Source organism: Callorhinus ursinus, unplaced genomic scaffold, assembly GCF_003265705.2.
Source record: "Callorhinus ursinus isolate GAN/ISIS: 27379988/994484 unplaced genomic scaffold, GSC_fseal_2.0 scaffold9, whole genome shotgun sequence".
Classification (NCBI taxonomy): Eukaryota; Metazoa; Chordata; class Mammalia; order Carnivora; family Otariidae; genus Callorhinus; species Callorhinus ursinus.
Genome location: NW_027397071.1, coordinates 25,601,203 through 25,624,439, shown reverse-complemented (window position 1 = coordinate 25,624,439; position 23,237 = coordinate 25,601,203). Strand labels below are relative to the sequence as shown.

General features: G+C 47.9%; 1 protein-coding gene across 1 annotated transcript; it reads right to left on the bottom strand.

The window, feature by feature from the left end:
* Positions 1–15,786: 15,786 nt before the first annotated feature.
* Positions 15,787–22,159, bottom strand: BARHL2 (BarH like homeobox 2). Its single transcript, XM_025872083.2, has 3 exons — positions 20,839–22,159; positions 18,758–18,983; positions 15,787–16,981 (listed from the first exon to the last, which is right to left on the bottom strand). Exons 1-3 carry the CDS (start codon positions 21,464–21,466, stop codon positions 16,669–16,671), a joined length of 1,167 nt encoding a protein of 388 aa, XP_025727868.1. The 5' UTR covers positions 21,467–22,159; the 3' UTR covers positions 15,787–16,668.
* Positions 22,160–23,237: the final 1,078 nt, after the last annotated feature.

Genomic DNA, 23,237 nt, shown 5'->3' with positions numbered 1-23,237 from the left:
CCGGGACTGAAGAGCAAAGAGTGGGCCGAGGAAGGGAAACCCCAAGGCCTGCGCAGCTGCTTTTCTTCCTGCTCTGAGTGGACGGGGTGGGAGGAGGAGCGCAGCCCAAGGCTGACACGTGATACGAACGGGTGGCGCTGTCTCCAGCTGCAAGGAACTGGTTCTTGTTGATCGCTGAAACATAAAGCTAGAGAATTTCGTGGAGGAATCCAAAATACGGGTTGCCAGAAATTTCTAAAGCAATCCAGGAAAGAAGAAAGACAAAATTAAACACCCCCGATGCCCGCACTTATCCATTTGGGCTTTATGTGATTTTCTGGGCAAATCTGTTGATGCGTAACAATGAAAGATTATTTGACAATTCTACATTTATTCACATAGGAGTATGTTTAATGTAATGCCACAGTGTGTTCACTCAAGGTTGGTGAGGAAGTAGGTGTCTGTTTGAAATCCTCTTAACTTAATGGAAACGATTGGTAAGCTTCCATTAATAAAACAGTTTGTGGAAAATGGGGCAGATGAATAACAATGTGAGATTTTTAAAGTGATTGTGGCTCTGATACGCCCTATCTTCAGTGCACAACTCTGTCTTTGTTGATACCTGGGCCAGGACTTCCCTGCCCACGGAAGCAAATGCCCAGCTTGGGGAGGTAGGAGTTGGTACAAGAAAAAGTTGGGCAATCGGCTCCTTCAGTGGTATTAGCAAACATTTGATCTTTCAGAAATTATGACATGCCAATTTTCTCAAATGGGAGATATTAGAAAATCAAAAGCTTTGAATTAGATTATTAGAAAGTGATTTCATAGCAGTTCACTCAACCAGAAATCTGTCCACTGAGAAAGAGACCGACTGTGGTCTGTTTGCTGGGAAGACCTCTCTTTCACATCTAGCTTAGCTTCCCTACAGTAGGAAATCAGTAGCACCGACTTCCATGTCCTTTTCCTAACCCTATCAGCAAATTGGTTTTTAAATTGTGAAAGAATTTCGATCAAAAATGGAACAAGAGGATATAAAATGGGAAATCTCACTCATGTGCCTTCAGGAAAATAAAACGTTAAGGACTGAGAGACAGATTTCCCATAAATGCCTGATCTACAGAAAACTGATAATGTTGGGATTGTCTTTTAAGAGAGGAAGTTGGTCAGGAGTTACCTCATACCAACCTCAGAAAATGTTTGCTTACAGTTTCCAGAGACATGAACAAGAAATGGCCCAGGGTGGGTTGATCTCACAGAATAACCTGAATTGAGCTTTATCTGTATGCTGGACTGGTTTTGTCTGCTTGGGGAATTTGCAAAGCTGGTTTCTGATTGTTTTTTATTTTAACAGCTGGTAACTGAACTCTCCCCAATTCACATTCCCTGCCCATTAATATAGCCTGCCCCAAACCCTCAGCAGGCTCACCTGTAGCTTGCTGCAGTCTGCGGGTCCTGAATTCCAGTTCCTCTGCTATACCCAAATAAACTCGTATTTTTGACAATTTTGAGCTCGACTCAGTTTCCCTCATTTTCAGGTTGACATTCCTTGGCGTCAGAAGTGGGATCCAAAGGAGGCGACCCCCGAAGAACAACCCTTGGAATCCGGCGACGTGTCCACAAGCAGTCCCTTGCATTCATCACCTCTGTGGGTCATTGTCTGTTTTCTGTTTTGTGAAGTCTTTTCTTGGATTCCAAACTCCTTGCATTTGGTTGAGCTCTCTGACTTCATTTAGGATCTGTTTAAAAGCTTTGTCTCTTTTGGTGAGTACTTGTTTGTTGTCTTGTTAGGAGTATGCTAGAATTTCAGTATAATTTCTTCAGAATTCTTAAGCAAAATGAATTTTTAAAAACATGATATCAGTGGGCATGGGTTGGAATCAAATAAATGCTACTAGAGCACTTGCCACCTCATTATGAAAGACTTCGGTCTCCAAAGCCAAAGACTCCCATGAAAGCATAAGTTAATCAGGGACAGGCCAGGTTGACATTTGGTTGCCTGCCAAATGCAACACAGTATCCACACAACAAGGGACACCTGGTCATGGGTCAGACAGTTAAACCAACTAGGAGGGCAAGGAACGGTATCCCGCAAAGGACACACCATAATACAAAACACAACTTCCAGCTCTGAGAGCATACCCATCAGGCTATTTAAGACTATTTTTTTCTTTTGCTCTCAAGGAAACCTCTAAAATAGGGGATCCCAAATCATCTAAAATGCTCTAAGGGTGGCCCTCCTTCAGGGACCCTGGCCTGTTTTATGTTAAAAAATTATGGCCTCTCCTCATGCGCATTTTTAACTAAATTGACCAATCTTACTAAAGGTAATTTAGAACTTCAATGGCCATTATCGGGAACTTTTGATCTCCCCAAACTTGCTTTTTCTCCAGACTAAATGAGAAGACTGCTGCAATAGAATTAAACAATCTGAATGGGATAGCTATTTTAATTGGTACCTAGAGGCTTCCGAATGTATTCAAGATTCTAAAATTGCCTCTTTACAAAATACTATTTCTAAGTAACTGACGCAAACTACTAGATGGAGATTAAAAAAAAAAAAATCTGAAGAATCTTCCATGGCAACACTGGTCCAAACCCCTAAACCCATTGTTCTACCTCCTCCAGATCCGCCTCTGTCCTCTTCTAACCCTTTCGTTTATCTGAACTCCCCTTCTTCTCTAAGCTGAAACCTTACCAACTGAGCCTGTTAAAACTCTCCCTTTTAAAATTAGGCCTTCTGAGGATCCAACTAAATCATTAATTCCTTCTGTCCCGTGGACCAAATCTTAACTTAGAGCTATATATGGTAAAATATTTTCCCAAGGTAACTGAGGATCCTCATAGACTTGCAGAAGAATTCAATATTATAATTCAGACTTATCAGCCTCACCTCTCCTCTTTGTCAATTAGTCTATATGCTTGTTGGAGAAGGTCAAGCCCAGTATTGGATGAAAACTGCTAATGTGGAAAGCCCTGAACAATCTTTAGAATTCCAAGTAACTCAACCACCAGCTCTTTCATATGACCAAACTTGTGCCCTAGCCAAAAGCCTGCATCTTGCCATCCCAAGGGCTTTCCCTAAACCGGTAGACTGGAACAAAATTAAGGCATGTACCCAAAAGCCTGCTAAATCTGTTCATGCTTGCTACAGCAGACTCCACATTGTTTTTAAACTCTGAACTCCCTATAGATGTTGAATCTCTCAGGGTGGCCTTTAATTCAATGTTTATAAATGGTTTAAACAGAGACCTATCTCTGTTAGTCAATAGAACTCGCATAGACTGGGAAACAATGTCTACCCCTAATCTTGTCAGTCTAGCTCATCAGTTAACCTGCACCCTACTTGATGAATCCAAAAGAAAGGCAAGTAAAATTTTAAGTTTCCAAATTCAACAGATGGAATCTTCCAAGCTCTCCCTATTAAACTCTGTCATTACTGAAAAAAATAAATAAAAATAAGGAGAGAAAGAAAGAAAGAACAAAAACAAAACCTGGCCACTGGAGAAAGGACTGCTGCAAGTAAAAAAGGTCTAGACAATTACAGCTTTTCACCAGCCAAGGGTCAGACTCATCCCAATGATGGAGCTCCGAGGAAACACAAGGACTCTTTCCCATTCTACCATTAAAGAGGCTGGGGGAAACTACTCTCCAGACTGGGAACCAACCTCTTACAATATTAATCAACACAGGAGCTATTCTCTCAGTGGTCAACCCCACTACAATTAAACAGCCCCTAAAAACAAAACAACAAAACAAAACAGAACAAAACAAAAAAACAACAGTACTTTCCTCAGAGTGATACATTTATCCAAATAGTGGGGATCTCAAATAAACCACAATGTGTCCCTACTTCTAAACCTACACCCCTTTGCTTGGGACCTTTGCAAGATAAACACCCATTTCTCCTCAATAAATCTGCTCATGTCCACTTATTAGGATGAGATTTCCTAGAAAAACATCATGCTGCCATTTCTTTCTCTCAAAAAGGGAGAAATAACTCTTGAGTTCAGATCTCCTGAACTAAAATCCCTTGAGCCAAATCCTCAAGAAAATTCAAACCCTTTTTCTTTCTCATGTACTTTACAAACCAAGGAAGATCAAACTTCAGACTCATTTCCATTATTAGCTTTAGTGTCCCCTAGTCTATGGGCAAAATCCTCCATGGGCATAGGCAGAATTCATAATGCTCCCTTCCCCTTAAAATCCAAATTGATCCCTCAAAACCTCTTCCCAAAAGTAATCAACACCCTATAAATGAGAAAGCTTTACGTAAAACCTATCATAGGAGACTATAAAGCACAAGGATTTATTATTGCCTGCACCAGTCCTTTTAATACACCTACTTTACCTTTAAGAAAACCTAATGGCCAAGGATAGAGATTTGTCCAAGATCTCTGAGCAATAAATAATAACGTTGTTCCTTGCTGTCTTGTTGTTCCTAATCCCCATAGGTTATTGGCATCCATCCCTACCAAAAGCAAAATTTTCACCGTGATCCAGTCATGCAGCACATTATTTAGTATCCCAATTGACAAGGCTAGTCAATATCTTTTTTATTTTACTTGGGAAAGATAAGAGTACACCTGGACAATAAGGCCCCCAGGATTTTTACTGAAAGTCCTTTTTACTTCTCACAGATGTTAAAAGCTGACTTAGACAATATAAAATTTTCTGGAGACTCCACCTTACTACAATATTGATGTAGATGATTTTCTTCTCTGCTCACCCTCTAAGACCTCCTCCCAAGACAATAGTCACCTGTTAAAACTCTTACCAGTAGGGGCGCCTGGGTGGCTCAGTCGTTAAGCATCTGCCTTCCGGCTCAGGTCGTGATCCCAAGGTCCTGGGATCGAGTCCCACATCGGGCTCCCTGCCCCGCAGGAAGCCTGTTTCTCCCTCTCCCACTCCCCCTGCTTGTGTTCCTGCTCTCGCTATCTCTGTCTCTTCCAAATAAATAAATAAAATCTTTAAAAAACAAAAAAACTCTTACCACTAAAGGATACGAGGTCTCAAAGAAAAAGTTGCAATTTGTTCAAACTCAAGTCCGATATTTAGGACATTTAATCTCAAAACCAGGTTACATGGTTTTGGTAGGCTTCATGGCATCTTGAGCTTCCCAAAACCTAAAACCAAATGTCAGTTACAGAGTTTGCTTGAGCTAGCGGGTTATTTTTGCAATCGGCTTTCAAACTTCTCCTTAATGACCCAGCCCCTGTGTGTCCTTTTAAAAACCACTAAACCCGACCCCATTACCTAGGAAAACAAAGAAGAATTGGCTTTTAAAACCTTGAAGGAAATCTTAAGAAATCCACCTGTCCTTGGACAGTGAAACTATCAGCTACCCTTTTCCCTTTTTGTATCTGAAAAGGAGGGAAATGCCCTCAGAGTACTTACCCAAATACGTGGAGGCTACCACACCAACCTCTATGTTCTAGCCAACCTCTAGCCTACAACTGGATCCCATGGTTCCCCCTCTCCATGCCTTAGGGCTGTCACTTCTGCTGCATTTCTGGGCAAGGCCACTGAAGAAATCGTTATTAGGATCTTCCTTGACGTCCTTATACCTTGTGCCATTGAAGCTCTCTTGAGCTCACACCACACCCAACACCTCTCAGCAAGCCTCTTCTTAGGAAATTCTCTTGCTAACCTCTGCTCCCATCATTCCTGTTTGTCCTATCAATCTCAACCCTGCTCCTCTTCTTCCTTACTCCACGGGTGAAATCCCCGTGACTGTTTGACTTTGACGGATTACCTATTAACCCTTCATGATAACTTACACGAAACCTCCTTGGCAAATGCTGATTTCTTATGGTTTACTGAGCTCTTACTTGATAAATGAAAATGGTAAGTGGTGTGCTGGATGTGTGATATCAACTCCTTTTGAGGTCATTGAGGCTGCACCCTTACCTTTGGCAGCTTCAGCCCAACAAGCTGAATTACATGCTCTTACTCAAGCATGTATTCTAGCTACACGTAAAACCACAAACATCTATAATAGGAGTCAATATACTTTTAGAGTAGCCCATGGTTTTGGAATGTTATGGAAACAACAAAGTTTCCTTACTTCCGGCAGAGACAAAATTAAAAATGGTCCTTGTGTCCAAGATTTATTAGAAGCTATACGCCTGCCAGCAGTTCTGGCTATTATTAAAGTCCTTGGGCATTCTAAGTCTGACTCTCTGGAAGCCAAAGGAAACCACTGATGATGTTGTTGCAAAAAAATGCTGCTCTTACGGGATCCAAAGACCAAACCTCTATCATGGTCCAGAAAACTACTTCCCCTGGTGATGACCTAAGAGAATTAACCAAAGATATATAAAAATTGGCCCCTAAAAAAGAAAAACAAAATTGGAGATCTAAAGGCAGTTGGTGTCATCAAGAAAAGAAACTCTGGTTCTGACTACTGGTCCTGCCAGAAAATCTAAAATGTCCATTAATAACTACCATACATGAATTAAATCACTGGTCAACTGATAAAATGATAATGTTCATGAATCAACATTGGTGGAAAGCATCTGCAAGGCACAAACAAGTGCTTATCTTGCTTGTTCCATCTGTCCTAAATTTAACTGAAGGAAACTCATCTATATTGCCCCCAAATAGTTTACCCAATGACATTCGAGGTTTGGCAAATGGATATCATACAATTGCCCCTGTCTCGTGGATATAAGTATGTTCCAGTTCCAGTAATGGTTTGTATGTTTTCATACTGGACTGAAGATTTCCCATGTAGACAGGTAACTCTTCTGTACCTAAAATGCTGTTGGAAAAGATTATTCCCCCTTGGTCTTGGTCTTCATAGTGATTAGGAAATCCATTTTATGGTCAAATACTTTGACAAGTCTGGGCTGTCTGGCCAGTTCTGCAATACTTTCATTGTGTTTATCATCCTCAATCCTCAGGACTGTTCTAACATACAAATGGAATTATTGACTCAGCTAAATTAGTGGAAACCATCCAAATACCTTGGCAAAAGCATTTCATTGGTCCTTCTAAATCTTAGATCTACTTCCTTTTGGATGCATAAATTTTCACCTCTTAAAATAATTACAGGGGGCGCCTGGGTGGCTCAGTTGGTTGAGCATCTAGCTCTTGATTTTGGCTCAGGTCATGATCTCGGGGTCATGGGATTGAGCCCCAAGTCAAACTCTGTGAGCAGAGCCTGGTTGAGATTCTCTCTCTCCCTCTCCCTCTGCTCCTGCCCTGCCTCCCCCCATGTTCTCTCTCTCTCTCTCTCTCTCTCTCTAAAAATAAATAAATCTAAAATAAAATAAAATAATTACAGGATGGTCAATGCACTTAGCCCCAACTAACAAAGGAGGGGGTATATGTTAATCTTGCAAAGACCCGATCAAGTCCATAGAGAATAATCACACTCTGGTAGGACAATCTTTCAACAGTGCACTCCCTGGAGATGAAGATATCAAACATCACACCTTTAGCCTGGAAATTTTGTCTGCTGGAAAAGACATCTCCAAAAAGACTCTTCAACCTTGCTGAAAATGTCCCTACCATGTGTTATTAACTAATCCCTGTGTAGCCAAACTTCAAGGAATAGTTGCCTGGGATTCATGTATAACATGTAAAGAAAGCCCCCAAATCTGAATGAACTGGTGACCCGAAACTGAAAAGTTCTAGGAACTAAAGCAGATGGCACTTGGAGTAGACAGCTTACCCAAAATATCTGGACCAGGCCTATAAACTTTCCTGTTCTTTTTTAATTATTCTGTGTTTCGTTAAATCAGGTCCTTCAGGCCTTCAACTGTTCTATCTTTAGTTTTTCTACTGTCCTTTACTTGAGGTTTAACACATCCTTTTATCCCCACATTACAAAAACTCTCTGATTCTGCTAAAATTACTGATTCTTGGATTTGTGCCAAAGCAAATATTACTCATAATGAATCTGAATTGGTGGCCTGGCCACGATCTTTAGAAGGATGACAAAACCTATCCAGTAGAGATGTAGGATTTTCCTTCGGTAGCTTTGGGGCAACACTTGACTTTCCTCCTAGAAGACTGGTACCAAATACTACGGCTTTCCCTTGGGTGCCCCCCACCCATAAAGTATTATCTCTCACTCAGGTCTGGACTCTTAGCCCAGTTTTTTCTTTATGTTTCAAAAACAGTGACAGAAATGGCAAAATTCTAGGATATTAAATATTTGTGACTATAGTATTTTATATGATCCAAAGGAACATGAATTCACTTCCTATTTGGAATCCAGAAGACTATATCATCTCTTCCATTAATATATCTCTGTGGTGGGGCAATGAAAACCATAATAATACCAGAAAATGGGAAGTCACTGTGTTCTCACTCAATGGTACTTCATTGGGAATTGACCAAAAATCTGATGAATGGTGGAAACTTAACTTATTTTTCCCTAGATTTCTTCCAGGCCTCCACCAAAACCTTACTTATATTAGATCAGTTCACCTGTTATTTCAAATATACTTTCTTCCACTTCTATAGATATTTAAGATGCCCACATAACAATTTCCATCATGCTAATAAACTAGATTATCATGTGCTCTGTATAAATGATTATATTTCTGATCATGAAATTCCCTCTCTCATTCCAGGAATAAGAATCTGGGCAAAAGGGCCAAACTATGCCTTACTCTTAGTAGACATTGGGTGTTTCTTTTTATGTGGAAGAAACATATATTCTACACTTGACCTTAATTGGGAGGGAGGTTGTAGGATTATTCCCTCACCCCTAATGCCAAAATTAGAAAAACTCTTCCTTCTACTGCTTATATACCTACTCTGGGATCTTTCTCAACAATTTAAAAAGACATGTTGGAACTGGGAGCATTATAATTTTGGGTGGCTGCCTGGCTATAACCCTATGGCAGACAGAAAGGGTTTGGGGCATGCTTTTGCTAGAGCTTTTTTTCCTTAGATTGGAATAGCAAACCTTGAAAAAGCAATTCACAATCCTTCTATAGTCATGTCTACCATTTCCAATGATTCTGTTCAAGCTTTTGAATATCAACAAACACAAACAGATAGCCTTGCCGAAGTAATCCTACAAAACCACAGAGCCCTAAACCTCCTCACTGCTCGGCAGGGGGGAACCTGCACCTTACTTGAAGAAGAATGTTATTTTTATGTCAGTAAATCATGGAAAATAACACAAGAACTAAAAATAACAAAAGACAATATCAAGCTGCTAGCAGAAGTTGGCCAACCTCCCAGAATTTGGGACATTTTCAATCTATTTAATATAGACAATTGGGGAAACTGGTTGAGAGGTATATTCCTTTTTTTCTTTTTAAGATTTTTTTATTCATTTATTTATTGAGAGAGAGAGTGTGCGCTTGAGCGCACAAGCTTGGGGAGGGGCAGGGGAAGAGGAGGAAGGAGACTCCCCACTGAGCAGGGAGCCCAGTGTGGCTGGATCCTAGGAACCTGAGATCACAACCTGAGCCTGAAAGGCAGACGCTTAACCGACTGAGCCACCCAGGCGCCCCCAGAGGTGTATTTCAATCAATAGCTATCATTGGGCTTTTGGTCCCCAGTCTGATTTTTTTAATTAAATTTCTGCTGGTTTGCATTAGTAACCAAATGCCTTCTTCCCAATTGTATGTACGAAATAAAATTATTTTCCTTTCAAAGACTTTTCCTGAAACTCAACTGACCATGGAAACTAAATGGTCCACCTTAGAAGGACATAACTGAGATTTTTCAATTTTCAATCCTCTTGTTCAAATGAGCCCAAAGAAATTCCATATCATTTCCTTCCTCCCTAAGACAAGGCCCCTGAGGATGGCCTTCCTCAGCTTTATGGGAAAAGATTCCTGAGGATGGTCCTTCTCACCTTCATAGGCCATAACAATACAATCCACCTATAAAGAACTATACTTTTGACAGAAATTAACAAACAATACCCGAATGACATAATTGATCAATGGTGCTTTCTATGGAAGATCTTGATCAAAAGGGGAAAATGTAAAAGAATTTCAATCTAAAATGGAACCAGACAATATAAAATGTAGAAATCTCCCATATGTGCACTCAGGAAAACAAAATTTAGGGACGGAGAGACTGATTTCCCATAATTTCTTCATTTATAGAAAACTGATAATGTTGGAATTTTCTTAAGTTGATAGGGAGTTGGTCAGGAGTTACTTCCTATCAACCTTGGAAAATTTTTGCTTATGGTTTCCAGAGACATGAACAAGAAATGACCCAGGTCCAGTTGATCTTACAAAATAAGCTGAGTTGAGCTTTATTTGTATGGTTGGACCGGTTTTGTCTGCTCAGGGAATTTTCAAAGCTGGTCTCCGTTTGTTTTTTATTTTAACAGATGCTAACTGAGTTCTCCCCTCTTCACATTCTCTGCCCATAAATATGGCCTGCCCCAAACCCTCAATACACTTGCCTGTAGGTTACTACGGTTAGCATGTCCCAAATTGCAATTCCTCTGCTACTCCCAAACAAACTAATCTTTTTGACAATTTTGAGCTTGCCTTTTTTTTTTTTTTTAGGTCGACAGAAGGTAGACTAGTTTTTCACGACGAGCACTCTGATTTTGTAGCATAGGAGTGGGGAAACAAAGTTACCACCGATGCCTAATTCGTCTCTCCTGAGGCTGCATTATAAATACATATTGCTCTATAGAAAACTTGCCCTCCCATTTCAGGTAAAGATGCACGGGAACACTTCTTCCTCCAGCCCCCAGACGATTTGGGGGCTCCCCAGTGGTGACAGAACCTACAAAATGTAGGGAATCCATGCCACTGCAAGTCTCTATCCGCTCCTAAACTCCACTTTGCATTTCCACCCCTCCAACTGTAATGGAGAAGGGGCAGGGAATCAACAAAGAGGAGCTGGCTTCGAGAACTGAGGGGAAAATCTGAAGAAGGCAGTCATTTGCAGCCACGAGGCCTTTTGAGGGGAGGTGGAAATGGAGCAGAATGCAGATAGCGGCACCCACCTGGGCAAAGATTTCTTATCGTCACCGGAAAAGGAGAAGCCTTTATATTCTCTCCCGAGCGCACTGAGATGCGAGAGAGGGGCCCTGCTCTGTGGGCCCAACCCTAGCACTGATTGTGAAAAGCATCTGGACTCCTGTCCCTGCTCTATAGGGTCCCTGTCCTAATGCACGCATTACTCCCTGAAACACGGTCGGTAACCGGGCGCGGGGACTTGTGGCCGCGGGGCTGTCCTGGGGCAGAGGAGCGCAGAGTCTCCGCTGGGGCGCGCACCGTGGGACACCCGGCTTGGAGGCCGAGCGCTGCCGCGGGCCCCGGGAGCCTCCGCTCAAACTGCGGGCTGCGGTGTGTGCGCGAATCGTCAGCAGGAGAGAGGACCGCCACATCTAGAGCCTCTGCACTAAAGAATCAAGTCTGGCGGCCAGAGATAGGGGCGGGTGGGGGCGGGAATCCATCAGCTCCACAAAGTGACAAAGCCCTTTTATCGTAAATCAAGTTCAATCTCGCGCGCCGGAATGTCCTCTTCTTTCGGTGGAGCTCCCGCGGAGGCGACCCGCTCGCTGTCCTGGACCGGATAGTGGCGGAAGCCGGGAGACTCCCAGGACTGCGGGGAGGAGGACCCGCTCCACCCGCCTTGGGAGCGCTTCTCCTGGGCTTCCATCGACCCAGGCGGCGGTTCGCGAAGCAGTCCCGGCAGCGCGAGCGGAGGAAGTAAAAAGTGCCATTTAGAGCGATTCCACTGGCGACCTCGCTGCGGCCGCGGCGCAAGGCTTCGAAGCCGCAGACCTGAGGCCCCGCTCCTCCCCAGCCGGCTTCCACTAAGAACTTATTAAATAGGGACGGTTTAAAGTTGATCTGTCACTGAGCACTACTTACCCCGAGATCTTTGGGTTTTTGAATTACTTTATTGATCTGAAGATTTTCTTCTTTGGAATGTGACCCTGTTTGGACTTAGAGCTAATCAGGAAACGCTGCCAGGGAGGGCTCTTTGTAATCACCTCGCGGACCTCCCCGGCGGGCGCCGTCGACCCTTCCCCGGCGCGCCCCTCGCGGTCGCCTAGGCTTCGCAGGGAACCCGGCAGCCCCCAGCTCTACGCTGCACCGCGCGCCCCGGGAGCTGTCTGTGGTGCTAGGAGGGAGCACTCGGGAGAGCGAGGCCCCGGGGAAGAGCCCGGGAGAGGTAGAGCAGAAGGAAACTGAGAACGCCGTGCTGGCCAAGACAGTCTCACCCAGCAACACTCAGAACGGTAAAGACCTTCAAAATTCAGCCGGAAGGAGGGAAGGAAAAAAGTCCCTTCTGGGTCATCGCATCGCCCTGAGGCAGCTGACCTGTTTCTCCAGTGCAAGAGGCCAGTGACACCTCCCTTTCTCTGAAAGCACACACCCTCAACCCTACACACTTACCCCTACTCAGCCCTGGGGGTGTTGAGCCTTCCAGAAGTAAGAAGGGAGGGGCAATGGACCCTAGCCATGCGCCCCAACTCCAGGGAAAGAATCAAGCGGTAGAGAGGCAGGCTGGGAACTGGCCAAGAAAGTGGGACCAAAGACCTAGTGAGAGACTCAAGGAGCCTAGAGACACTTTCCAGGGTCCACTGGGGTAAACCCTGGGAAAGCCCCCACTCATCCTTCTGCCCACACCTCTGTAACCAAGAGCCAAGGCAACAACCAGCCTTCCCTCACCAAGGATTCAGAGCTCTGTGGCAAACATCAGTCCCCCTTGGAGTCTCCAACCTGCCCTTGCCCATTCCCACCAGTAGTGAAAATTCAGTCTTTTCCCAAGCATGTTGACTTCAAGCCATGCCTGGCTTTTTAGAAAACTAAGTAGCTCTCTTCCAGTATATTTTTGTAACCACGTGGCTTAACAGGAACTAAAGTTTCCTTAGCCCTGGAGAGAGCTTTCCCAAATATTTTTAGAAAGTATGTAACAAAACAAACTACTCACAAGCCACCCGTTTAAAAAGGGGAGGTGGGATTCAGCAGACTCCTGGGGAAGGGCTGCCTAGGCAAGGAGTCAGATGGCAGGGAGAGAGGAGGAGGGAAGTCTTGGTTTGAGGGTAAGTGGGTTTTATTTGCAACAGGAAATCCGCTAATTTGCTGTTGTGTGGGCTTTCATTTTAAAGGGTGGAGCAAAAATAAACTGATACAAGGTGGTAGGTATATTTGCTGGAGGCTAGAGACAAGCTGCAATCCTTACAACTCCTTGAAAATTGCTGGCTTGGACTAGACTGGCTGGCTGGCTGCTGGCCCGGGAGTCCACTTTTCACTTCCCACTCACTACAGATTTCTGTTAGGTTAGTTGGGGTCCCGGAGCTGACACGGGGTGGGCAAATCTAAAGGGGTCACCATGGATGTTTAAAGACCTCTCTGAAACAAGTTCATTTTCCTGGGTTTCTATAAGAAGCAAAGATTGCCACTCCAAGCCCCTGTTTTGCCAGTCCCCAACTTAATCACAGGACCAATCCAAATAAAGTCTAACTGTGGAGTGCCCTTCAGACACGAAGTGAAACTAGGGGAAAAGAAAAAGAGCACAGCTCCCAGAGACAGCTGTCCTCTGGGCCTCCACAACTGACTCCACATCTCCCATGAGAAAAGATCTTTGCCTGTCATCTTTGTTCCTTGCTTTTCAGGAAACCTAGGGTTGCACTCCTCATCTCTTAGCTAACCCCCATCTTTGTTGGGCAAGCACAGAAGAACAGAGGGACCCCTTTTGAGGAAAAGGATGTGTTTACATTTGACTTTTAAGCAGTAGTTTGGGGACGTTTGAATAGAAGGGCACCAGCTAAGGTGCCCTTCACAGTACTGCAGCAGAAAGAAAAGAATGAAAAGAAGAAATTCGGCCACTCAGTTTTCTTCCTGAAGCAACACCCACCCCAACAGACAATTTGCCAACTTCTATACAACGGGAAATAACCAAAACACATTTAGAGGGGAATCGACACTTTTAGCTGCCCAATTTAAGGGAGTTGAAGAAAACATGGCTTTGAAGAAAAGCAAATTTAGGAGGACCCCGGTAGGCCCAGAGTAATGGCTAACAGCAGTGGAATATAAGGATAATTAAGAAACCTTGGCCTCTATAGACAGTGCGTCCCCCTGCATTGTCCACCTATGGAGTCCAAGTTCAGCCTTGAGAGTGAAGGGACAGCAGGCTGGCTCCTCCGCAGAGTGGCTGGTGAGCTGTTGGCTGGCTGCTGGTAGCGGATGGGTACTATGGCCTTGTTTGTAGGTTTGTTTATGCATTTTTTCCAACTGGACCTGAGATCATTCTTCACAGGCAATGTGTGATGTGTGAACTCCAGTGACTTCCCAGGTCCCTCTTGTGCCCAAAGCTGACTGACCCTGGGACAAGTGCAGACAAAAGCTGCAGTGCACCGCCCCCCCCCCCAGCCTTGGAGAGTGCCTTTTTAGGCCCAGGCAGACCATTTTTGAACTATTTAAACTTGATTGTAAAACCCAACAGCAGCTAAGATGGAACAAGGTGAGTCTGCTAGAATGCCCAGGCATTGGGCATTCCCCACTGGACACAGTGGTGCCCAGTTTCCAACCCAACCCAGCTGTCTGAGTTTGCCCCGACTCAGGCTGAAGAAAATGAGAAGGGCCAATCCAGACCCTTTTGTTAGAATCAAACAAGACCAAGACCACTTTTAAAGCAAATTGATGAGCTGGATAGAAATCTGCAAACCACTCCCTAATTAGCCAAGGTCTGATCAAGGCGCCTGAGGCAATTTCCTCCTGGATTTCACCTCTTTCTTCCCTTCTTCCTTCCTACCCCTCCCCAATACACACTCCCACAGCACTCCACTTTTTAAAAAATGTCTTCAACTCTACTAAGGTTCAACATCAGAGAAAGTTGGAGGATGGGTCTGGAAGTGTTTTAGCTGCTTGTTTTAGCCCTTTGACACTGTACTTGGGCAGGTGTGAGGCTAGAGATATGAGAATACCCAGATGGGGGATCTGACTCTGGCTCTTCAGGAAATGACCCTGGGGCTGGAGAAGGTGGAAGCCGCCCTAGAACTGAACCCCTGTTCAGTTGTTCCCTTACATAGTCTTGAATGCTGAGCCTAGCGAGGAGCCAATCTGGTGGGGTGCACCTGCAGCCCTGGCAGAGGTGCTCCCAGTATTTGCACACCCATTCACACACACACACACACACACACACACACACATTCCTAGAGCAGGCAGTGGACCTCCCCCACCCTCTGGACAGGGCCTTTCATTTTATGGTCCCAACCCCTGCAAGGATGCTGATAAAAAGGTTGGCACGCCTGTCCTGGCCAGACTTGGATTTCTGTTCCAAGGCATCCCAGCACAACGAACTCTCCAGGACAAGAGGTTCGGCCAGCGCTGGGGGCTGGATGCCCACTGTGGAATGAGAAGGCAAGGATCAAAGACGCAACGAGGGTTTGTTAGCCAGGCCTCTCCGAGTCCCGGGGCGTCCTAATTGCGCTCCCTGCAGCCGCCCGCTGGCAGGCTGGCCTGCCGCGTGGGCGCCGGGCTGCGGGCTGCAGAACAGCTGCGAGGCCAGAGGAGCGTCCACCCGCCCGCTGCCCAGCGCCAGGGACCCTCACTGCCCCGAGGAAGAGCCCTAGGAGGAGGAGGCAGAGGAGGAGGGGCAGACAGCCCTGGTTTGGCTGGGGCTTCCAGGCAGGCCAGGAGCAGGGAAAGTTGGCGGCCCACTTAGCCGGCACCAACAGCCTACAAGCAGAGACTGTTTCCCCCCTGTCCGGGCGGGCTGCTCTGAAATCATCCACTTAAAAAGAAAGGAATTCACACATCAAATAACGGCTTGGCTCGGAAGAGGCCAGCACAAAAACTGGCGCGGTTTTTATATAAGTCAACCCAAAGTCTTTACAGAGTTTACAAATTCCTAATATTACAGGAGGGATTTTTTTTTTCCCCTAAACCAAGTCAGGCATTTCATCATAGTACATTCTGCTTTAGTAAAATCAGCTCCCTTGAATTTCATTGCTTGTTAAAAAAAGATAAACTTTATTTTTGTAATTTTCAATCACAAAAAAATCTATATTTTTGTCTAAGCATTTATTTTACTGAATCAAAAAGACATGAAAAGAAAAATCATGTTTTACTAACGTATATAAGTGACTCTTTTTTGGACAACATATAATAAATATGATATATCACTTATCACTCAGTCTTTCAAATGTACATTTTTTTTTCATATTATGGAGCATGCCACTTTTCCAAAAGAAAAAAGGTCATGAGAAATCAGTGCAAAGTTCTCAGTCACCCTCCTCTTTTCTCTGGGGCAGACGGAATGTCCACAGCAACGCCCTGTGCCTCAGAATTTGAGGCTGTCTGTCCATCTACAATTCTCTCTGCCTCTCCGGCTTCCTCTCCGTGCCCTTCATTCTTCCCTCCTTACCCCTCCCCCCCCTCCTGCTTGTCCCTAAAGTCATTTTTAAAAAAGAGCTTGAGGTTTTGTTTTTGTTGATGCTTTCACTTACTGGTCGCACTTTGTGTGGGGTCAGCAATATCGCCAGTCACACTGCTGTGGGGAGCTTTCCAGCCCTGTTTCTGGGGGTGGGGAGATAGAGAGCGGAGGGCTAGTTCCTCTTTGGGGGGCACCCCCTCCCACTGAGCGGCTTCTTCTCTTACTGCTCCGCTTCCCGGGGTCGCTCCCGAGAGAGGCCCAGCGGCCTGGTGCGGGGAGCGGGGCGGAGGGTCAGCTGTCCGGTCAGTCGGGGAGGGGATGGGACGGGAAGGGACTGCAGCGCCATCAGTGGCTCGTTCTTCACCGGGGGTGCGGGGTGCCTGGGATGGGGTTGGACAAGGGGTTGAGGGCCGGCTGCCCCCCGGGCCCCAGGCCGTGGATGAGCACGCGGGGCACCAGGGGCCGCTGCAGCTGGGGATGGGGCGCGGGAGGAGTCCGGTACATGCTGCTGTACATGGCTGCGGCAGCCGCGGCGGCCGTAGTGCTGTCCATGCTGCCCAGCAGGCTTGGGTGGTAGAAATAAGGCGACGGAAACATCCTCTGCAGGGCCGAGTAGTTGCCCGCCTCGGCCAGCAGCTCCAGGCCCACCGCGGTCTGCCGCTTCCACTTGGTCCTGGAAAAAAGCGGGCGTGCACGCCCCCCCCCACCCGCCCCACAGCTGTAGGCACGGTCCAGGCACCCAGCCCCCTTCTTCTCTCGCCCCCTGCCTGCTTCTCTTTCTCCAGGCACAGGAGGACGGCGAGAGTTTTGAGAACCGGGAAAAAACCACATCTCCTAGCCCCCCTCCCCGCCCTCTCGCCCACAGAAGGGCCCAAATTCAAGTCAATTTCATAAATTACACCCTTAACGTCTGAGACATTCCTAAGTGAAATTCTGTAAGCTTTGCTGCCTCTTCCTGACCCTCTGTTCTGCTGTAGCCCCCTTATCATTGGGCTACTTCCCGAAACTTTCCTGAAGGCCAACGGAGACCACTCTTTCCATCTATAGGCGGCCTTCTCCCTCCTCCTCTAATTCCTTTCCCCAGGTGGTCCCCCACAATCCCAGAGTGTCCACTCTCTGCCCCTCCCCCCTTCCTCCAGGCCGAGTGAGAAGAAACCATAAACAAAAGGACACAGAGACTCCTGGGCCTCGGACCCTGTCCCTCGCAGTCCCCAGAGCTGTGGAGACACATCCCTCTCCTCAGCCTGACAGGACTTTAGAGCGGGTGGGGGGCTTGGGGCAAGAAAGGCACCGAGGTTTCAAAATGGAATTTGTTTGAGGGAGGGCTCTCCCAAGGTGACAGCACCTCAGGGCCATTTCAGGCCAGGGGGTGGGGGTGGGAAATGCATTTCAAGATATTTTCTCCTCTGAGAGAAACAATTAAAACCTGTGATCAGCTTTTCTCGGTTTCCTCCCTCCCCCATGGTACCCGGCTAGGAAGAAGAGGTGACCAGGTCTTTGCTCAAATGCCCCATGAAGGAACTCAGGGCTGGTGGGCCATCCGTACCCGGCAGCTTCAGCCAAATTAATAAACATGTCGCCCATTTTAAATTGGCTACAAATGACACTAATGTTTTCCGACAGAATTAGGGTGGCTGAAACCGTATGTAATGAGACAGAAAATTATGGTAAAGATGACAACTGGATGGGCATTTCCAACCGCACTTATGGACGATTAGAAGACAAATGAGAGAAAAGGAGGGGGAGAAAAAAATCGAGACAAGGCTGTCTACTGCCAGGCTTGGAAACGCAGCACAACTTCAGCCTCAGCTTGCCTGGGTTCACTCTACCGTTCAAGGGGCCTGCGAGTGCTGCCAACCCCCTTCCGAATTTCCTTTCAGTGGAGGCAGTGGTTCCTGGCAGGCTCTGAGGTGACAAATATAGGGGACAGACCCTCAGTCTGGATGCCTGGCTGGCTGCCTCAGAAGACAAGGCAAGGACATTTAAGCTGAGGCCAGTGGGGCAGCTCCTCCTGGATCGCAGTAGCCAGGTTGCGTGGCCAGCTGTAGACATTCGGAACCAGCCGGGGGCAGGCCCAAAGGGGGCAGGGCGCAAACTCTACAGACCTGAGTGTCAGCTGCACAGATGTCTCAATTTGAGAAGGTGTGGCTTGATCGATTTGGGGGCAAAGTGGGGGGAGGGATTCCAGCCACTCGGATTTGAGAGGAAAAGTAGCATATGCTAAGACACTCAGAAGTGCAAAATGTTCCAAACTCCAGCTGCCTATCAGTCCCTCTCACCTTGGGGGTGTGGTTAATCCCTGCTCCAGCCTGAAAGCCCCCAGGGGCCCGCTCTGGGACCTCTGAGTCCCTGGAGTCTCCCGGGGCCAGGAGGGAAGAAGACTGGCACTGCGGTGGGCAGGACCTGGACGGCCAGATGCCCTTGCCCGCCCCCCCACCGCATCCCTTACCTGCGGTTCTGGTACCAGGTTTTGACTTGGGTGTCCGTGAGGTTGAGCGCGGCTGCCAGGTCCATGCGGTCCTGCACACTCAGATACTTCTGCCGCTCAAAGCTACGCTCCAGTTGATTGAGTTGGTGGTCAGAGAAAGCTGTTCTGGCTTTGCGAGGCTTTTTGGCTCTCACAGGGGGACTCTCTCGGCTGCTCGTAATCTCCCGGTCTCCTTCTTCCTTTGTTCCTATGGTAGAAACCCAGAGTCGTATGATAGCGTGGAGTGGAAAGGGTGGTGTGTCCTCCTGGCACACACTTCCACATTCCCAAGCCAGCTGCTGGTCTTGGGGGACTATACTCTGCCACCCTCATCACACACAAACTTGGCCCTTAGCCAATATGGAGTAAGAGGACCAATTTCTGGCCAAAGAGTCTGGAACTTTGTGCAGAGTTCCTAAAAGGGTTCTAAAAGGTCTGATCTTCTCATCTTTGGAAGTTAAAAAGAAAAAATATTTTACAATATAGGGCCCTTTTGTTATTGTTTCCTTCACGGGCTGGGGGGAGATCCCGTCCCATTCTTTTACCGTTTTCACTATGACTTCATTTTTTTCTGATTTGGTACTTTTCAAAAGATCTTTCTACTCTGTTGCTGTGTTGTGTTGTGTTGAGGAAGGGGCACCTTTTTCATTTCGCTTTTTCTGTTTACTAAAAGTTATAGGCATTTGTTTTCCCTTTTCAGATGCGCTTGGGAAACGGTCGAATCAAGTTCTCTGCAGTTGCTTGCATCAAGTCTTTTAAAGCTTCCGAAAGAATATGTCACCCAGACACCAAGTAGAGCTCAAAATCACTGAGCCCATCCAGGTGACAGCCCAGAGATTTCCGGATTCTATTTGTCAACTTTGGTTTTTTACTGAAATGCTGGGAAATCGATATGTCAATCCCTCTCTGTTTGTACCCGTTTTTGCTGCGCTCCTTGATCTTCCCTGCAGGAAGAACAATAATCTCTCTAATTGACCCACTGGGGAGGTTGGTGCACAAAAAATCGCCAGACCAGACTGTACATCTGTTTTGGGCACTATTATGCTAATGTTATAATAGTAAAATGAGGAGCCAATATCCTACCTTTCAGATAGCCCGCACACATCTTTCCCAGAGATGGCAAAGGTTAATACTAATAACAGTAATAAACTTATTAGTAAAGGGAAAAAAAAGAATTCTCCTGGTATGTTAAAACTCTTTTATCGTGCAAAGACCAGAACACTTGCTTATGAAATTGAGGAGAAAATGGAAAAAGGGAGTTGAAGCACAGTTTCAACTGCTATTTTCTGATTTTACAAAAATAAATAAATCCAATTCCACAAGATTTTACTTTCATAAATGCGATTTCCCAATTACTTGTAGGGAAACAAAATCTTACTGAAATACAAATATTCGGTTGGGGCCATGGAGTAAGAAGGGTATTTTAAAAACGGAGAAACTGATTATAAATTTTTACCATAGGGGCTTCCCTATGTTAATCACCATCTAATAAAAAAAAGTTGCTTTGATAATCAACTCGGAAATTTTTTCTTCATTAAATCTAGTAATTCCTGTGATGTTTAGAAAATGCAGTGTGTGGGGGGACTGAAATAATTTGCATTAAAGAATAAACGCCACATTGTGAACACACCCCTAGACACCACGCTAGCTAAGCCCGTTTCTCTCTCCCACCTCCCCTCATTCCCACCCCCCAGGTCTCAGCTAGAAAAATCTCCAGTCCTTCCCTTTTATCAACGAAAGAATTCCGGTCAGATCCCCTCCACCTCCTCCCTATCCCTAATAAATTGAAATTAAGTAAAACAAAGAAAGGAGCAGGATGGCGGTGAAGGTTGAGAGGTGGCAATGTAACAATAAACCGAACTTCGGACCAGTCCTCGTGTCGCATGCCCAGGCCTCCCCCCACCCCCGCTTGCAGTTTTTGACCGGGGTGCGATCGCCCCAGAAACTCCAGGAATAACTCCGCAGCCGAGATGCGCGGGAGTCTGAAGGGGAGACGGGGAGACCGAGAACCCGAGGACGAGAAGAAGCTAGATGGCTCGGGCGGCCGACGCGGCGCGACTCACCGTGGCATTTGATGTCGCTCTGGGAATCTTCCCGCTTGTCGAGTTTGGTTTTGCTGTCCTCCTGCTCGAGCTTTGGCCTGAAGCTCTCGTGTGCTGCGTTGCTCTCCTGCTTCGGGGTGTGGTGGGGAGAGGACACGCTGGTGCTGTAGGGTGCACACGCCGCCAGAGGTTTGCTGTCGCCCAAGATGTCCTTAATTAAAAAAGAAGAGGTGGAAGTCCTGGGGGCCGAGGCGGCCGAGCCCAGCTGCTGGGCTGGTGGTTGCTGCGGCGGCGGCGGCGGCGGCTGCTGTTGGGGAGAAGGCTGCAAACTTTGCGTGGGGGCCGCGGCGGGCGGCGGCGGCGGCGGCGGTTGGCTGTGGTGGAGGTGGTGGTGATGCTGGGGCCCTTCTGCTACCAGATGCGGCTCCGGGGGCTCCATGGTGACCGAGATGGGAGAAGAAGGCGCCGTTCCTACGGTATCAATCTCCGAACAGGGGGACGGAGTGGCCTGACTCCTAAAATCCGCGGTCCTGGCCTCGCCGAGCGGGCGGAAATCTCCATTCATCATGCCGGGGCTGCCCGAACTGGCACTGGACAAAATCGTGTCTATTCCAAAACTCGACCCGCTGGCCCCTTCCATTGTTGTCATTTCTACATGAGGTCCACGCCACTTCGCCGCTCAGCAGCCGCCCAGACCAAGCAAAGGAAGCTATCGATCGTAAAACAAAATAACACTAAACAATGTTGTCGCGGCTTTAAAAAAACAAAACAAGTGGGGCGGGAAGGGAAGGAAGGATCATGGGTGGGGGGGTAGCAATCGGTGGGCACTTTCGACACTTTTTGTTTTCCTTATTCATAAAGTAGGGGTGGGGAGAAGGGGAGAAAGGAAGAGGGGGGGGAGTTACAAAAATTGTTGAGGAAGAACGGAGCTTGCGCTCCAGGAACGACCGCGCACGTGGGGGCGGCGGTGGCGGCGCAGGGGACTCAGACGAAGACGCAGGCGGCGGGAGGTGACCCCGACGCCGCCGCCGCTGCCGCCGCCGCCTAGGGTTGCCTACAGCCTGGCACCAGGCGGCAGCGGCGGCGGCGGACCTGGCAGGTGCAGCGACCGCGAAGCCCTGGCGGTCGCGCGCCCTCGGAGCTCCCGGGCCGCTCCCCGAGGTGGCTGCTGCGCGCGACTCGGCCGCCCTGGAGCCGAGTTTCTGAACTTTCTCGGAAAGTTGTGGAGCAGACACCGCCGCAGTGGTCGCGGCAACACGAGACCGCGAGAGGAAGAGGAGGAAAAGAAGGAGCAGGCGCAGGCGGAGGAGGCGGCGGAGACGCGGCGCCGAGCGACTCCGGCCGCTGCCGGGCGCGTTCGCTTGTAATCCGGCTGCTAGCGGGCGGCGCCGACCCCCTCACGTGACGTCACGGCCACTGCCGCCGCTCTCCGCGCCGCGCGGGGCCGACGCCCCCGCCACCGAGGCCGCGCGCGGGGCCCCGCGCTCCCATTGGCCGCGCCCGCGCGAGCGAGCGACGCCGACGTCCTGGGAGCCAATGGAGGGGCGACTCGCGAGCCCGTCAGCGAGCTCGGCTCGGGCCCCGCTGCTCTTTTGAGAACCTGCTCAACCCTTTGCCTGCAGCCCGAAGCCGAACACCTTCCTACAGTGATTCCCGTCCCGGTGTCCACAATCACGCGTGAGGGCAAAGGCAGAGAGGAGAGGAGAGCAGAGGTAGACTAGAAAAGGGAACCCAGGGGGTAAAATTTAAAACCAAAAAATCCAAGTAAAGATTTGTCCGTTTTCCTAAGAAGTCCGAGGAGGAAGGAGAAAGAGGACAGAAGGGAAAAGGAATCTGGCTGGCTTACCTTTAGAGTCCCGCGCGGCCGCCCTCGCAGCATCCCCAAACACGCGCGGGTATAGTCCAAGGACACTGAGAGCAGAGGAAGGGGGTTCCCTGAAGGAATCCACGCGAAAGTGTGTAACTCCAGCAGCCGGACCTCTGGGTGGGCGGGAGGACTGCGAGCTCTGATTTCTCCCCCAAACGGCCCAGGCGCCCGAGCTGTGGCCCCCTAGGCGGCGGGTCCCTGAGGGGGAATGGAGCGCATGCACCCTGCACTCTCGGGAAGCCGGGGGCGGGGGGGGGGGGGGTGAGAAGGGAGGGAAGGGAGGGAAGGGACCTGCTGCTCCAAACCGCGGACGCAGTCTGGTCACCAATCAGGGCCCGTGCTGGAAGAAATGCCTGGCCACTTTCTCCCGAGCGGGGTAAATAATGCCCCGAGGCGTTCTCTAGTGGCGAGGGCGGCGATGGTTCACGGCACTGTCAGGCTGGCACCGGGCTCAGGAACCCAGGTGGCGGGGCCGCAGCGCGCACTCCGCCTCGCCACCAGCCAGTTCTCTCTCTCTCCCTCTCTCTCTCTCTCCCTCTCTCTCTCTCTCCCT

Excerpts from the sequence above, each read along its gene's own strand:
- BARHL2 (XM_025872083.2), bottom strand. The coding sequence starts at position 21,466 with ATGACAACAATGGAAGGGGCCAGCGGGTCGAGTTTTGGAATAGACACG. Across the intron at positions 18,984-20,838 it reads GAGCGACATCAAATGCCACG|GAACAAAGGAAGAAGGAGAC; the intron begins GTGAGTCGCGCC and ends TTTCTACCATAG. Across the intron at positions 16,982-18,757 it reads ACCTGGTACCAGAACCGCAG|GACCAAGTGGAAGCGGCAGA; the intron begins GTAAGGGATGCG and ends GCTTTTTTCCAG.